An 18,686-nucleotide genomic window follows, 5' to 3' on the forward strand; every position below is an offset into this window, starting at 1 on the left:
TTTATGGAGATGAAATGTTTATAGACCTGATTTCGTTTTGTGTTCATCAAAGCTGATAAACTTAGTTACGTTTACTGGTTAGTAAACATAAAAGGCAACTCTAATCTTCATTCATTGTTATTTTTATGTTTATCCTATTCAAACAATATAAGTAAACTGGTTAACTGATTTAGTCATTTCTAATTGCAACTATAATAAGTTTTGTATAGACATTATTACTCTTATTATTGATAATAAGATATGATTTCATTATTTAACTATCAATTTACTTACTTATAGAGATGAGTGCAGAATCACTACACATTTTAAAACAAAACTAAAGAAAACCACATGATAGAATTTAGTCAGTTGCCTGACTGAATAATGCCTAATTATTCTTAAATAACATCTGTAGGAAAATTTAATCATCAGATAAAAAATGTATTTTGCAAACTTTTTTTTTAAAATACATTTTCCACAAAATCCAGCCTTCCAAAGAGGTCTGTCATATCAAACAATACGTAACTTGAAAATTACTTTAAAACGTAATTTGAACAAAAGTAGAAAGATAACATGTTATCAAATAGCACTCAGTCAAAATACTTTTCTTGTTTGTATGTAGGGGAGAAGGAGGAGAGGTACAAATATTAACTGATTGCTGAGCCCACTGATTAATCAATTAGCAAGTGGTATTAACTGCCCAGCACAATGTAATCATAATGAAATTATTGCTGCCCTATATGAAAAGTCTTTGTCAAAAATTAACTTCAATGTGCATTAATGTACATTCATAATTAACATATAGATAGATAACACATATAAATGGATACACTTTTTTTCCCCAAAAAAAAGAAATTTGCAGTACCATAGTATACATGAAATGACTTCTCACTGAATGCGTTATACTGATTCAACAATTATTCTTGATAAAATACAGCTAATTATATGTACTAAGAGAAAAACAGATATACACATTCTCTCAAAGTCATTTGATTTCTGATAATCTTAAACAATTAAAATCTGAAGATAAGGAGACTAATGGATCATAATCAATAGTGAAACTTTGTGATCATGTGTGTTAATTAAAATGCTCCTTTTCAAATATGCATGGCCACATTTTATTATAGAGTGTGTCACATTAGATTAGAGAATATTAAACTATTTCCAAGTTCAGTAACTGTAGCCACTTAAACATTCCTGTAACATATAGCTTTCACATAAAAAATTATTACTTGGAAATAAACGTGTGCACCTAACTGTTATTCATGTAAACAGGTACATATAGATGTGCAACTGTTTATTTATCCTTGTGTGCAAGTTAACATATTTCATACTAACCTCTCTTCTCAATTCCAATGTCTGTTTGGTCACAACCAGTTAAAGCATTCTCAGGATGAGAGAAACGAGGTACCCATGGGTCCATTACTAGCTTATGAGAGTCTTGTATTTCACATTCAAATCCCATGTTGTCTATCATTTCTGCTATCTGTTGAAGGCTTATCAAAGAAGGCTGATATTGAACAGTAGCTGCTTTCTCCTGTAATGACACTTTAATACCGATGATACCTTTCACTTTGCCAATATGATCTTCAATATTATGAACACAAGACATACAGGTCATACCTTTGACTGTTAAAATTCCAGTAGCTTGGTCAGAGTTCATTTTATGACTGTTACTATCTTGACTACACACAGTAACATTCTTAGTTTTATCTGATGGAAGAGTGGCTTCATATCCCATGTCTTCTATCATATTCCGTAGTTGCTCTGGTGTAAGTTCTAAGGGGTTATATTTAACAGTGGCTAAACCATCCTCTAGTGACACTATTATATTTCTGACTCCCTGGTTTTTAATTAAATGTTCTTCTATCTTACTAACGCAGGACTGGCATGTCATTCCCTTAATGTGGATTTTCACAACAGACGAATAATTTCTGGAAGATGCTAAATTACTTGAATGTTTTTGTGATATTGTTGATTTAGTATTTTCCGGAGAAACAGTGGCCGTGAAACCCATCTCGTTAACGATGTTAAGTAACGTCTGTGGATTTGTTTCATTAATATTGTATACAATCCTTGCTAATTCTTCCTGAAGAGAAACTTCCACGGTATGCACACCCGCCTGTAACGACACGTGTCTTTCGATGTTATGAACGCATGATTCACAAGTCATACCCTGTACTCGTAACGTGACGTCCTGTAGTGTTGGCTGTGAAACGCCAGCATCACGAGGACATGCCTCAAACCCCATGTCTTCAATTTGGGCTGCTAATTCCTTTATTGTGATCACCCCATTATCAAACGTGATTTCAGCTTCCTTTCTTCCAAGATAAACCTGTAAACAAACAGTAAAAAAATAAAAAAGTCAAATCTCATAATGATTGACACCAATAACAACATATCTAAAAGAATAAATCAAAAACTGAAGAGGGTTGGTTATATATAGTACATTATTTCAATACTTTTTTTATTAGCTCACACGTACGTAAGGCCTGCACTACAAGTTGTAAGTTCAAAAGTAATGTGGTTAATCTCACACGAACGTGCTAGCCCCATTATTCGATTTTATTATTCCCTCTTTGATATGCACAAACTTGTAGTAGGTACGGGACCTTAAGTGAAACATTCAATGGTTTTTACAGCGTACCAATAATGATCTTATTATTAAGTAGAATATTTGAATATAAAGTTTCTAATTCTCTTTATTTATGGTTCACGAGTTTCTAAATGTACTTAAATCCAAAAACTCGTTTAGTCTTGAAATAAAACAATAGACAGTTTACACGTTTTGTTAATATATAAAGAAAAATTTAATATTCCAGTTCTAACAATAAACAATTATATCCTGAATTTTTAGTTATTACAGTATTGGTTAATGTAACAGATGAACTCTATAAGAACATGTAAAGTCCTCGTGTGTGTGTGTGTGTTTTTTTGTAATAAAGCCAGATCGAGCTATCTGCTGTGTCTATCGAGGGGAATCGAACCCTGATTTTAGCTTTATAAATCCGAAGACTTACCGCTGCCCCAGCGGGGAACTACGAACAAGTAATATTTATACACACATACAGGTACATGCTTTTGTTTTGGAAGTACCTGCATGAATTCAATGGTTATTTAAAACTGTACTTCATAATATCAAGTCTACAAACAGTGTTCGTTGTTGCACTAGTTACACTGTTTTTATACAACGTCCGATTCATAACAGGATATGACAAGAAGTTAGCTAACGTTAGAAACAAATTTCCTGTCATAGTTCGGCAAAGTAACTGGAATAACAAGGCATTTTTAGAATATAGACTCGCAGCTCTAAGCGGATATTGCTACTGAGTGGGGAGAACTAACGACTCTTATTTACTTGTACTGTACAAGTAATCAACATTAAAATTATAGAAATTTGTTATTTATTTACACAAAAATTCAAGTGACAAAATATTATGACATAAAATTAAAAACCGGACATTTGCAGTTAGTGCTAAAATATAACCAACATAAATTTCTTTACATATCTGTAAATGTAAGTAACATCAGTTTCACTAGAACCTTACGTAAAGATTTGATTATATCTTTATTGGTGTAATTTGTACATATAGTAGTAAAAAATGTTCTTAAAACCTTATTTCAATAAAAGTTATTCATTTTTTATATATAAAAATGTTACAGTTTATATTAGAACAATCCGAACACTTTTCCCGTGCAGTAATTCACAGAAAACAGAAACATACTTTTTTTAAGAAATGTTCATTTTTTCTAGATTTTTTCAATGAGGTATGAATACTACGATTAGTAATTACTTGCTCAAAAAGTCACCCACCTGGCGGCACTTTTTCTAATCGAACTATATCAGTAATTAGAATTTGATATTTTTAAGAGTTTATGAATCAGTTAAAAGTTAAGAGAAATTTTTACAAACTATTTATATATTAAATCAACGCGTACAACATCATATGTTCTGATTAAACCACCTCAAAACATAACGAATGTGATTCTTCAAAGAACAGCATAAAAATCACTGATATTACTTTCTCTATGTGGTTTAAAAAAAACAAAAAGTTAGGCTTAGATCACGGAACTAAAAAATTTGGTTTACTTAGTAGACGCCACATGCAATTCCCTTACAAAAATTCCGTAATTTTACACACAATGGCAACCAAAACACTTTGGTTAAATTTAAAGGCGAATTTTCGGATAACACACACACAAAAATAATGTGCTTGACGCATTTACTGACCTATACGTAATGACAAACATTATGTTGTTTTGTTAAAATATGCTGTATTAATTGTCCAATAGTATGATGACTATATTTTATTTTTACCAATGGTAAAATTGAACACATAATTAGACCAGCAAACTATATATATATATATAGTAAGGTTTGTTGTTTTTTTGTTTTTTTTATAATGGTGATGCGTATATTATACTTATGAAGATTTTAAACCCTTTATAACTCGCATATTATATTTTAACTTTGGTAATATTCTGTAATATCATAATCAAACAATTAGTTCACTGTACAATACCGAATAAGACTTTTGGAGAAATACCACAGTATTGTTCACATACCTAAAATAATAAATTTACTAAGTAGTAAGTTTAAATGGTTTACAGACTTTATAATTACCACACACACACACCACCAGTGTTTCTTGTTTATTGACCTTCATAAGTCCTGAACAGATGAAACAGCCAAATAATGTTTGGTCTATAAATCGGATTGTATTTGCAATTCTAATTTTGGCGAAAAGTATGTTTATCTGTAATATTATTAGCAAGCGGTTGGTCCAATATATAATAATGGATGAACTTCATACAGTGTCACAATATTATTCACATACTTAAATTTAGGTTACTATTGAAACGATGAGACATGTTAAAAAGACAATAATATAATTGTGCATTAAATTAAACAACTTTGCTAAAGTAAGGTTAAAATTACTTTAATAGTTTTAACACATATCGCCATATCAGCGTAAAGATATCACAAACAAATATTTTTAGTTTTTGTGTATACATAATTAATACTTCACTGAATAAAAAATGTATTCTGTAAAGAAGACATTAGCTTGTCAATATTGTTTTAGTACATCGAAGTCCACTAGATATAACTTAATATATTTTTACGATGCTTTTGTAAGTCATTATCTCAGAAATAGTCTTAACTACTGATAAGCCGACTACCAACTGAATTCAATATCTCTATATCAGTGTGAGTTAAGAGTTATCAAATACGATAAAATACTGTTGTTGTTTCTATGTTAACGAAACACAAAGCTACATAGTGTGGGACAGCATGAGACACTGGCCTATCTGTGGGACAACGTTCTATTAGGCTATCTCGACTGTTCCATCCTTAAACTAAAACTATTTTAAAAAATGTAAAGCCAGCCTTTATCATTCATATAATACTTATGATAAAAAGAATTTACGATATACTCATACGTATATTCTTAATTTATATCTAAAACAAATACACGAGGTCGCTGGTCTTTACTTTTGCTATCCTAAACTTCAAGTTGTTTCATGTAAACATATATTGCTGCAATTCAAGTCTTAAAAGCATCCAGATAAACAGCAAATAAGCAAATTATACCTTCAATTACAGTGACTGAAATGAATGTAAAAATTAATATTACTTTCTTTGTTCAATATCAACTATTACTCTTTGAATACAATCGTTATACATCAGTGACTTATAGCAAAAACATTTTCCTCAATCTAGATTGTACAACATGGTTACTAAATATATGTATATCATACTATAATGGAACTCTTGTTTATATGATACTGGAAAAACCTTTTTATTACATGATGTACAACCCTAACTTCGCGAAATTTTTATCTCGTGTGCATGGAAATTTGCAATAAGGTCACGATTTTCCCGTTTCGCCTCCGTTTCCCATCACGGAGAACTTTTTTCCATTTTCAGACTACAGATATGACGTTATGAATACGTGACACACAAATCTAATGCATCGGCTAGTATATATTAAATGTTTTAACATTCTTCTCACATTCAAGTAAGTTGCATTCTTTGTTTCAAAAGGTTTTATGTTATGAATAATTGAAATGTCAAATATACACAGCTATTGACAAAATAAATAACTGAAAAACTTTTCATGTAATTAAAATACATTATTTATATAAAGCTTGACTTTTCAAGCTACGAAATATTTTAAACAATAAAATAATTTGTTTGAAATATTAATTATCAATTTTAACGAAACTAATACTTGTTGACGATTGTTTATTGCTTTAATACGCTCACCTTAATACTCTTCACCCCAGGAACGCTTGAAATATTTTTCTCAATAGTGTTGACACATGACTGACAAGTCATACCTTCTACTGCAACTACTGACGTTGTGTAGTCGGCCATGGCGAATTCTTGCACCTGCTCACAATCAACTCTACCCAACTTCTGTTGCTCGTTAAAAGCTTCACGTGTAGTAACAAGTACGCGTCGACCTTTCTAACTTTCTTGCCAGGATGAGTGAAAAGACGACTTTTTGTTCGATAGTTTAGCCTTACAATATCAGACAGGAAAAATATGCAATCAATGGCTACTCTTTAACGTAGAAAGAAATACAGTTTAAGTATTTATATCATCTAAAACTAACGTTTTCTCTTTCGTTTTGACAAAGTGTTTTGCTAACGTTGGCTTTGTTAATTGTGAATAAACAACACGGCAATATATGTTTGTTTTGTTTTTTGTTTTTTTGGAATTTCGCACAAAGCTACTCGAGGGCTATCTGTGCTAGCCGTCCCTAATTTAGCAGTGTAAGACTAGAGGGAAGGCAGCTAGTCATCACCACCCACCGCCAACTCTTGGGCTACTCTTTTACCAACGAATAGTGGGATTGACCGTCACATTATAACGCCCCCATGGCTGGGAGGGCGAGCATGTTTGGCGCGACGCGGATGCGAACCCGCGACCCTCAGATTACAAGTCGCACGCCTTAACGCGCTTGGCCATGCCGGGCCGGCAATATATGCATCTGTGCGAAGTATTCAATGCTTTCACTACAATAGTACATTAAGCACAAGTTTCTGGTAAAAACTAGTTGGAATATTAGGCATTACAGTTCGAGTTTTGGCATGCACTGTTACAATCTACAATAGTTGTAACAAAACATTAACATTAGTCTCATTGTACTTCCACGACATTCTTTAATCGGTTCATCAAGGTTTTTCCGAGAAATGTATATAATAGTATTTTACCCATACTATGCTCAGCAATGGATAGAATGGGCACAGTGTGCTTGAAATACTATTACTTGTTCTTACTTGAAGGGGCTGAATAGACAGGAGTTTTAAAAATATAACTAGCTAACATTAATATTTTGTGACATACATAATTATAAACATGCTTCATCAGCTCAGAAAAGGTATTCATCATAAGAGTTGTCACAAATACATTGGTAATCAAAACCGTGTGCATGAATGGTTGATTTTCTTGTTGTATGAGTAAATAATAACTGAATTACGCCTGTAAGTTTTGTAAAACGTGTGTGTATTTTTACTTCCTAGTTGCTTGCACTCACATACATCTCATGCAACTTGTAAACTTTGATGTTTTAGAAAAGTTAATTTTTCTCGTAGGTTGTTACTTAGATTTATTCAACTCTAGCCTGTTAAGTTTGCAGTACATGTAATCGTAATTCATTTTAGGTATTAAGTTTTTAGTTTAAACTTAATAATTACTTTTATTATTTTAAACACCTTATTTGCCGAATAATTTATGAATAAATTAGTAGCACCAATTATATGTTTGTTCGATAAATATAGCCTCGCTGTGGCAAATAAAATACAACAAAAACCACTAATATATAACATACAGTTCAACATTATACTAAGTTTAATGTTGTTGTTCATTTACATCTATTTCCCTTTGTCCAGGTTTTCTGATGATGACAAGAATTCCATCCAACCGGTGTATTTTTAGTAGCAACAAATGAATAGCATTATTGATTGAGCTTTGTATTTATCTTAAATATAATTCATTTTAACTTTAAAACTAACAAACTATTAAATACCATACACACAATACAAACTAAGATTTCCTATATTATACACATATACATAGAAGACAGGCGCACATATAAAATTTACCAATAATCAGTTTTTTTTCATTCATAATTTTTTTATTAACTCCATGAATAATTTACTAATACAAATAAAACAGCGTAAACCTAGTTATATTTACAAACAACTGTAATTTCATCATCCATACTTAATGTATCATATTTGTATGTTTCTTATAGCAAAGCCGCATCAGGCTATCTGCTGTGCCCACCGAAAGAAATAGAACCTCTGAATTTAGCGTTATAAATACTAAGAGTTACCACTGTCCCACCGGAGAACCCCATGCTTAATCTTGGATACTAATTTGAAAAACTAACAAAATGGATAAAAGTTATGAAGCTTCTTTTTTCCTTGTCAGAACAGCTAAATACGTTGTATATGTATTCTCATGTTCTTCAATTACTAACATATAACTAGAAGTACGAAAACAAAAGGATTTATAGAATGACCGCCGAAATAAATTGATCAGTGTGCAAAACATGGTAAAATACAAGATTTACAACGACGAGTCAAAACTTCAAAGGGTTCAGACTAATATGGTAAAAAAGGAAATCAGCAAGTCGTGAAAACACAAAATTCAGTTTCAAAATAGTCCATCTGATCCAGATAATATTCAAGATAACCAAGAATTATCTTCATCTAGAATGGTAAACAAGTCGTCGTAATTTATTCCATGACAAATATTAAACCACTGTATACCTCAAGCAACTGTTCTTCCATACATAGATATAATAATGCAATTGTCAAATACAGCGCTGTTCAATGTATGTGTGTGTGATGAGACTGTTGAAATGGATATCGAAAAACTATTATCCTCGTTCATTTAAGTAGATTATGGAAAGAATGTAGGGAGAAGGAGTGTGCTTTGGACATGGAAACCTTACAACGGAGCCTTTTACCATGGAGACTATTGTAAAATTGCATGGTCATCAGCTAGAGCATCACGGGACATTGTGAAACGTACTAACAACGTGGGGAGCTTCCATGAGTCATTTATTGTCATAAACTTAGCCTCTGTAGATGAACAGTCAAATGTTTTTAGATATTCTATAGAGAAATTCTGAATACGAAAAGTAAAGTGGCGAAGCAGGTATTCTAGACTGATAAAGCAAAACATTATATATGTAGAAACAATAACACTATTTATCTTACAGCACAGGAGCGACGTAGTTCATAGGTTGCCACCAGCGAAAATAGGGAAATTTGTAACCTCCTGGTATTTCTAAACTTAAACATTAAAGTTTATAGAATAATATAAACTACGCGTTAATACTGTCCACGAAAAAAAAAAGATTTCCATATACCATCCCTTCTCATGTTTCCTGGCCATCCTAAACTGTACTTAATTTTAAAGTCCAATAAACTTTACATAGAAAGAAATCAAAAAGTGTGAAAATTGCTGAAAAAACATCGAAATACGAAAGTCCCCTTACTATGTACGTATAGTTAACACATAAATTAAGGCCAGCACTGCACACATCTACACACAATATTTAATTCTAACGCTAGCAGCGTGAATCACTGAATTCAACCTGTGTGTACTTAACTGGAGCACTTACCTACTTACTTTTAAGTAGCAAATGTTTTTGAAAGCATGCCACATATCGATTAATAAACACACGTTAACTCTCGTTCCAAGAAATAATCCAGCATATCTCAGCAGAGAACGAAAGTATAATTCGGTGTAACTACTGCTTCCAGCTCTTTCTCACACTTCGTTTATCTTTGGTTTTGAATTTCACGCAAAGCTAATTTATACGTGCAAGAAAAGAGGGTATGTAACTAGTCATCACCCCCACCGCCAACTATTGGGACACTCTTTTATTAAAGAATAATGAGATTGACCGTCATAACCATAACGCCCCCACGACTGAAAGGACGAGCATGTTTGGTTGGACGGGGATTCGAACTCGTGATCCCTATATTGCGAGTCGATCGCCCTAACCACCTGGTCATGCACACTTACCGATCCCATATATACACGTGTGTAATCGTAGTGATATACTGATCTTCAAATTGCTTCTTTGTGCGAATTGGTTTCTTTTAAAACTTTTAAAGGTGTCGATTATACAACGATTATAGTACAAGTCAAAGTAACACACAAAAATACGTGAAACTTGTCCAAAACATGAGTGAAAAAAAAAATAAAAATGTAACTTTAGCTCTTATAGAAAGTGATAACACCTAAACAACAAAAGCAGAACAGCTTAGCAATGAATAATGTTACTCACGTACTACTTGGCTTGTAATTCATCTAAGAATCATTACTGAGTTACGCTGAGCAAAATGAAATATGAAGAAGTTAGAGCCAAACTGACTGTGATTTTAATTTTAGAACATATGAATAAAATATTGCAGTGTTTGTAATGCTACTTGATTTATTTGTTGAGTTAATGAGACAATCGTTTACCGTTTGAGCTGAGGTAGAACAATTATTTTTTCGTTCAAGTGATTTTGGATTAATTAAAGTAGTATTTATTATGTTACAAATAATTACAATTTCAATACTTACAACTTCGATCAAATATACGTTCAAAGTCACCACTTCCAAATTACTAACACAATATCATCGGTCGTATACCATTTCAACTAAGAGCAACGTATGTTCGTGTTCACAAGGGCTAAGCAGGTGGCTTTAATCAGATCTTGTTGATACGTGACTAACGAAACATACAAGGCACACCACAACATGTACCAAGATATTTTGCTAAGTCGATCAACGAGTGCAGTCTCGACAAACAGGTTATTACATTACTTCTAAAATACGGCCTTGAAATCGTAACAAGAATGTCACTAACTAGCACTTTAAGGCGATTATGACTCTATTTGTTACCACGGGAGAGTTGAACAGACAAGCACATGTGATGAAAGTAGAAAACCACTGCAACAATAACACACGTTACTCACTTTCTCTCCCTGCTGCACTAATCAATCTCTTCCTAACATATACTGAAACCATTTATAGCTGTATATTTATACACATTTCTTGTTCCAAGGTTTAGTTGAAACAAAATAAAAACATTCAGATACATGCAACAGTGGATTTCTAACAAAAACACTTATTTATTTCTGTCTATACATAACAACAACGTACAAGAATACAAAATCTGGAATGGTTGTCAAGCGCGACTAAAGTTTAAGTGATTGTGAAGTGTTTGTACGAAACCCAGACACCAACCACTCATAGGTGGGGTCACCACATTAAGAAAACACATTACCCCAAATGTTCTGCCCTGATAATGAATACCAGTTCCAAAGTTGATTTCTAATAATTCTGGAAAATGTACGATTCGGAAAACTTGCTTGCAAAACTGTTATTAACAAACAACTTTTGCAAAATTCAAAGACTTAAGTTAAAAATAATTTATTCTTTACATACATTGACAACTCAAACAATTTTGAAATGCCATGATTAACATATTCATATATTTCACTCTTGCATAGAATATTTCTTTAGTAAGATAATTCTCTGTAAATGTACTGCGGGTGTTTTGCATGTAGTACGATATTCTTGTCAATCAAATGTGGTAAATATGTACAAATCAGTTTAATAAAGTTTGTACAACCAAACAGCTGGACTCGTATCATTTTGGCCCCGTGTCGGACCAACTCAGACACTTGTACATTTTAGATGATTCCGTGGATCTGCAGACCATACAAATTCTAAATGTCAAGAACATAAAACAACGTATTATTTACTATTTTTCAATATAACAGTTTTTGTTTCTAATCACGTTTATAAAACAATCTATCTCTTGCCAAACAAGATAAACGGGGTATGGAGTTATACACTAGAAACGCTGAAATAGATATTAAAAACCAATTTAAAACACAACTGGTTTTAATACTCCTATCGTCTATCTCTACCATATACTGAATTAACATTAGTCCCACGACTTCAGGAATGGAATGTGTTTATTTTTTAAAATACAAAGAAACAAAACTGCAAAAAGAAAAAGATAGAGAAAACATCAAAGAATTTCTGTCAATTGCGTAATCTTTGCCCTAACATAATCACCTTTGTAAACCTCTAGTGTAATCGTGACCTTATATAATTTTCATCGTTTGAATACCATTCCGACAAATATCTTCATGATACGGTTCGACTCAAACAACTCAATGTCTTCAAGTTTTATTCAATATTTTGTCAAATATTCGATAGAAGAATTATTATGAAAAGAATAGCTTTATGGTAATTATTGTTATTAAACGTGTATTCTAATGCTTAATATATCAAATTATTGACTAGGAAAGAAGTGCACATTTGTTTTTCTGAATAAATCACTTTATTGGAACTGTTTGAAAATTAATCACTTTTTCTGTTACGTAACGAAACATCTTGTTTTAAATATATATCTCGTTACCCCAAAAATATACGTTGCCTTATAACAAAGCTTCATCGATCTTTCTGCTGTGTCCACCGAGGAGAATCGAATCCCTTATTTTAGTATTATAAATCCGAAGACTTACCGCTGTCTCACCGGGGGTCTAATCACACAAAACCCCAATTAACTCACTAGTTACACACTGGTCTAAATTTCATGGTTTTCACATAAATTGAAATAAACTCTGATATGGCCAAGCGCGTTAAGGCGTGCGACTCGTAATCTGAGGGTCGCGGGTTCGCATCCCTGTCGCGCCAAACATGCTCGCCCTCCCAGCCGTGGGGGCGTATAATGTAACGGTCAATCCCACTATTCGTTGGTAAAAGAGTAGCCCAAGAGTTGGCGGTGGGTGGTGATGACTAGCTGCCTTCCCTCTAGTCTTACACTGCTAAATTAGGGAGGGCTAGCACAGATAGCCCTCAAGTAGCTTTGTGCGAAATTCAAAAACAAACAAACTTCTTATGCTGATAAAATTCAATTCAGTAAGCTATTAAAATCATGGCTGTGTCAGAAGATTTATTTATTCTTAAAAAAGGTATACAGTGGGCTATCTGTGCTATGCCCATCGCAAGTATTGAACCTCCATCTCAGTGTTTTAAGCCATCAGACTTGTCGCTGAGTCACCAGTGATGAGTCAGACGAACAGCTTCCTAGATATTCACTGATAAAACGATTCAATTTCAAATACACGTGTAAAACTGGAAAGTTGGGGTTGGGAAATAGGTACCAGTTTTAAAATATGTCAACCTCGACAAAAAAAAAAAAAAAAGAGATGAAATTTAAAGTTTAAGTTTTAACTCTTATTTTGGATATTTCCTGGTACGCCCAGTTCGTCGTTAATTGGCTTTTTTCCTCTTGTTCTTGGTCAGTGTTTAAGTATCGTTTTTATCCGGGGAAAGTCAGGTTCCATTGTTTAAATTTCACGCAAATCTATTCGAGGGCAATCTGCGCTAGCAGACTCTAATTTAGAAATAATAAACTGAAAGGAACGCAGCTAGTCAACACCACCACCCGCCGCCAACTCCTGGACTACTTTTTACCAACAAAAAGTATAATTTACTGTTACATACAAACACCCTCAAGGTTGAAAAAATAAGTACGTTCGATGACAGGATTCGAATAGTGTGTGTTTTTCTTATAGCAATGCCACATCGGGCTATCTGCTTTGTCCACCTAGGGGAATCGAGCCCCTGATTTTAGCGTTGTAAATCTGTAGACTTACCGCTGTCCCAGCCGCAGGCGACAGGATTCGAACCAGCTATCCTAATCACCACAGTCCAAGATCTCAAATCATTCTTTCAATTACCACAAAAGAAGGTAAATAACTACTATTTTTACCAATAAATACGATGAAGCGAGAGAACATGTAGCAACTAAGAGAAAAAAAAATCTATTTTAATATTGTTTTTATGTGGTTTCATTGTAACCAACTGCACGTTTCAAATTATCCTTTTCAAACAAAGAATGGTCGAAAACTTTTTTTAAATAAACGTTTCGTTATTTGGCTCTAATAATATATGATTCACTGCGTTCACAGATACAAGTATAAATAGGTAAGTTCGTTTGTTTGTTTTTTGGAATTTCGCACAAAGCTACTCGAGAGCTATCTGTGCTACCCGTCCCTAATTTAGCAGTGTAAGACTAGAGGGAAGGCAGCTAGTCATCACCACCCACCGCCAACTCTTGGGCTACTCTTTTACCAACGAATAGTGGAATTGATGGAACATGATAATGCCCCCACAACTAAAGGGCAAGCACGTTTGATGTGACGGGTATTATAGAAAGTAGGTCTCATGTTAACTAAGGACACGGTTAGGTTCCCACCAGAAAATGTGATTCCTCCAATACATCACCTCTTATGTAAGTTCCACTCTGACGTCACAGACACATCAAACGAGAAGACTCTCGGAAATACCACATACCGAGTCGCACGCCTTACGCGACTCGTAATCCGAGGGTCGCGGGTTCGCGCCCGCGTCGCGCTAAACATGCTCGCCCTCCCAGCCGTGGGGGCGTTATAATGTGACGGTCAATCCCACTATTCGTTGGTAAAAGAGTAGCCCAAGAGTTGGCGGTGGGTGGTGATGACTAGCTGCCTTCCCTCTAGTCTTACATTGCTAAATTAGGGACGGCTAGCACAGATTGCCCTCGAGTAGCTTTGTGCGAAATTCCAAAAAACAAACAAACAAACTTACCTATTTATACTTGTCACGAGTTTCCAACGTAGATTGTTTAATAAGCTAACTTAACTGGAGTCCCCGAGAGTAAAATCAACTGCAGAGAGTATTTCATGAAGGTCGGGCTAAGAAAAAATATCAGTAATACAAGATATTTAAGTTCAGCACGAAGCCACACAATAGGCTATCTGTGCTATGTCCAGTAACTTAAATAGGATAGCAAATGCCAATAAATGTGAAAACATGCTTATTTTGTGTAAATATTTCTCCAGTTTCTTTACAATGTTCTTAGTTTCATGCCAATAACAAATCAGTTATTCTTACAAACTTTGAAAAAATTATATAATAATTCCTATGAACTATAAAAAAGAATTTATTCAATTTGAATCTATTTACTGAAAGTATGGTACTCAATACTACTGAATGAGGTACTACTTTTCATAGGTTAAAACTGAATAAAATATTCCAGCGCCATGACAGTCCTGTTTTCCAACAGCTGATGGTCCAGTCTAGCAACCAGAAAAAGCCCACTTTATTTATCGAAGAAAAAAAAACGTTTAACTAATGTGCAGTTGACACATCACACACGTCGCATTGCACATCAAAAACTGATAATAAGAGCTGAATGATAGCTTAAATTCGTAAACGGATATATTTCAAGGATGGAGATACTCGCACAACTGTACAGGTCAAAGGTACTATTCTGTACAAAAGAAAAATATCTCAGTGTTACGTTTTCTTGAAATGTATGTTTCAGAATAGGAGGTTGACCTTGTAAGTTGTAAAAACAACTACTTAAGTTAACCTGAAAAGCTGCATAAAATATCAGCTAGTTGGCACCTTACACTCACGGTACATGTTAAAACCCTTGAAAAAGAAATTTTAACAACAATAAATTGTAATTCAAAAACAGTATTTTCTGCATTTCAAAGTCAAGGACTGCTGCTTTCCAAACATCCAGTCACTATAATGCTGTTAGCAGGAGGTGAAAGATAATGCAATGTCAACATAAGACCGTGCTTTCCTTTCTAGACAAGTGCCACACTAAAGTAAATACCAAATTCTTTTGATAAGTGAGTTGAAGAAACTGATGAATGCTGTCGGAGAGTAACAGAACCTTCGCAGATTCATATCGTCAGTTTCAGGAGATTGATATGTTTAATTCACCAATAAGATGAATTAAACATATCATCTCCTGAAACTGACGATATGTCTGTAATTACAGCCGCACAAGACACGCCTGTAATGCTGATTTAAATATATGATTAATCTCCTGAAACTAACGATATGACTGTAGGTCCACCTTCCTGAGCTCATCTGTAGTTCTGATTTAAATATGTGATTCATCTCCTGAAACTAACGATATATCTGTAGTTACAACTGCCTTAAACGCGGCAGTAGTGCTGATTTAAACATATGGTTCATCTCCTTTAATATGCTTTTCTGAGTCTCACACTCATGTTCTATTTCTTCAAATTTTAGCTCGAATCTTGGAACAGCAGTATAAAGAAACGCAAATGTAATATCCTCATAGAGTAACCCTTAAACTTTGTTGTTTGCATAACATTATTCGTATCCTAGCTGATCATAATAGGAATTACAGATTGATGGTTAGTTTTTGTAATAACACAAACTTTCTACAAATGTCATAAAGAAAACCCATGAACCAAAGGTTTAGAACCGCTGGTTTAAGCAATTAGTTTTCCAAAACACTCCACTGATATGAAGTACTAGTAGAGATCTATAATCTAAACTATAAATGTTAACAAGTTTTCATTAGTATAGTCAGGTTAACATTTGGCACGTTGAATTCCTCCTTATATAAAAATGTTGAGCAAGTTTGAAATACTTTAAGTGACTAACAATTCACATTCTTTGAAATGACGCCAATTATAGCGCTCTGTGAAAACAAAGTCGCGTATCTTTAACTAAAGTGCGCGAATAAAACATTTTTAAAAAATGTAAGATTACTACAACGCAAGCTGCAATTATCTTTTTAATGTATCATCATAAATCATGACGTACATTCCATGATATTATTGTCAGTATTCCAATCAAGAAACAATCTTACACTGTTCACTGAATTTTGTATAAATGTGCGCTAAGCCTATATGTACTAGTCCCAATTTAAGTGATAAACTAAAAAGCAGCAAGTAAATACCACATGCCGCCAACTTTTTACTACTCTTTAACAGCCAATAGCGGGATCGACTATCACATTATAAACGTTTTCACGACTGAAAGGGCGAACATATTCAGCGACAGCTTTTGATCCCACGACCTTAAACACTAGTTACCGATGAGCATTGATTATAGCTTCAATTGTCATGACTGTCGGGAAAAGGTTGTCAGTTCAAAACCAGTCAGAATGAATAAAATTACCTGTAAACCAGTGTCTACATACAACCCTTACAGTCAGAAAATTTACAATGCTGATACTTCAAATCCAAATATCTAATACAAGAGAGATTAAGTTGACGTCGGTTTTAAGAATTGGATACCATTTATTGAAGGAGTATATACAACAATAAAAACATCAACGAATTAGTTTCTACTTAGTACGATATACAAGGATGCAGTGCTTTCAAGTGATGCTTTAAACCTTTATCTTCTACCATCGTCTAAAGCTGCTGTCATCTCTCCAATTATGTAGTATTTATTGCTACGTATCCCATACTCAATTTTGTTATGTGCCTCCGATGACGCTTATTGAATGTTCGCTAAGATGAAGTGGTTTCATAACGAGTAGCTACTTTTCTCGCACTAACTTCATGTATTTTACACAGTAACCGGGTTGTTTATTTAATATTTAGGTAATTTAAACGTTCTATTGTTGAAAATGTCTTGGCTATCATAACACTTTTCTTGAGCTGAACACAATCTTAGAGTTGACAGCTTTTGTTTTATAAACGGTGAATATTTTGACGTATTCCTATAGTGAACTAGGTTTAATGACGAATTTTAAGAAACTTGTTAATTTGTAAATCACAATCTGTCTTGTTACACCATTCTTATATTGTAGCTATGACCAACAGACATCAAATTTAACTCCGTTTTCAACCGTACGAAAGTGAAACAAGAAATAAATGATATGTTTTTATAACTGCACACTGGAAGAAAAACGATACGTACACATCAATTATGAACGACCGACTTCGGTTTTAGGTTCTTCATTAAATTTTTTTAATTTTAGGTTTCAGCTTTCACCTTCAAGATGTTTAGTCTAGTAAACCTTCGGAATAAAGTTTAAAATAAAGAATAATTGAATGGTAAAATATTAAAACTCTTGTAAAACAATAAGTTTTACAGAAGAGAATGATAATCTTCTTAATTTATTTTCATCAAAACGTGAATTTCAGAAAAGAAAACATGACGTTATGTAGAGACCTAATCTATTTTTTGCTAAAGTACAGCATTTGGTGAAAAAAAAAAAACTACACAAATAACCAATTAGTTCGCTGAACAATAATGAGTTATTAATTGTGACGAATGTCACATTCTCCAAACATTTTAATTATGTTAGGTTATTACTGGTGAGTAAGTACTTTGTTTTTATGCACAAAACTACACAAAGGGCTATCTGTACTCTGTTCCCCACGGGTATCGAAACCCGGGTTCTTGTGGTGTAAGTCTACAGACGTATCACTGTACCACTAGAGTAAGTGTCGATAAATCAAACAAAACTATAACAGGTGTTACCATATGAACACTCTTTTTGTCAGATTAATCGCTAAAATACTAAATTATATTCGTCATAGTACAAATATTATTAGGCTTATTGTATTTAAAAATATTAGATTATTCATTAAATCACAAATGTAACTGAACTGTACTCATATTACTGCAATTTGAGATAAGCACTGATGGTATGATAAAAAATAAGACGAAGTATTAAATAAGCGTATCCCGATTTAATTTTATTGGTCGTTTAAGTTTTCAAATAAGTAGAGCTTTTGTATATGTTATACCTAGTAACGTCTAAATTATATTCAGTACGTTAGTTACAATTCATTATGACTGAATAGATGATTCGTGTTTGTTACATAATACATTGTTGTCA

General features: G+C 33.4%; 1 protein-coding gene across 7 annotated transcripts in view; it reads right to left on the reverse strand.

Moving 5' to 3' along the window:
- ATP7 (copper-transporting ATPase 1) overlaps positions 1-18,686 on the reverse strand; it is a 133,447-nt gene that overhangs the window by 93,642 nt on the left and 21,119 nt on the right. For 3 of the 7 annotated variants that reach the window (XM_076488765.1, XM_076488767.1, XM_076488768.1), the window contains 2 exons: positions 6,248-6,505; positions 1,318-2,314 (listed from right to left, as the gene is read on the reverse strand). In XM_076488765.1, coding sequence (XP_076344880.1) covers positions 1,318-2,314; positions 6,248-6,358 — 1,108 coding nt within the window. In that variant the 5' untranslated portion in view covers positions 6,359-6,505. Of the gene's footprint in view, positions 1-1,317; positions 2,315-2,999; positions 3,019-6,247; positions 6,506-10,576; positions 10,956-18,686 lie in introns of those variants that run through there. The other 4 variants (XM_076488766.1, XM_076488770.1, XM_076488771.1 and 1 more) reach the window with 4 other exon arrangements.

Source organism: Tachypleus tridentatus, chromosome 2, assembly GCF_004210375.1.
Source record: "Tachypleus tridentatus isolate NWPU-2018 chromosome 2, ASM421037v1, whole genome shotgun sequence".
Taxonomy (NCBI): domain Eukaryota; kingdom Metazoa; phylum Arthropoda; class Merostomata; order Xiphosura; family Limulidae; genus Tachypleus; species Tachypleus tridentatus.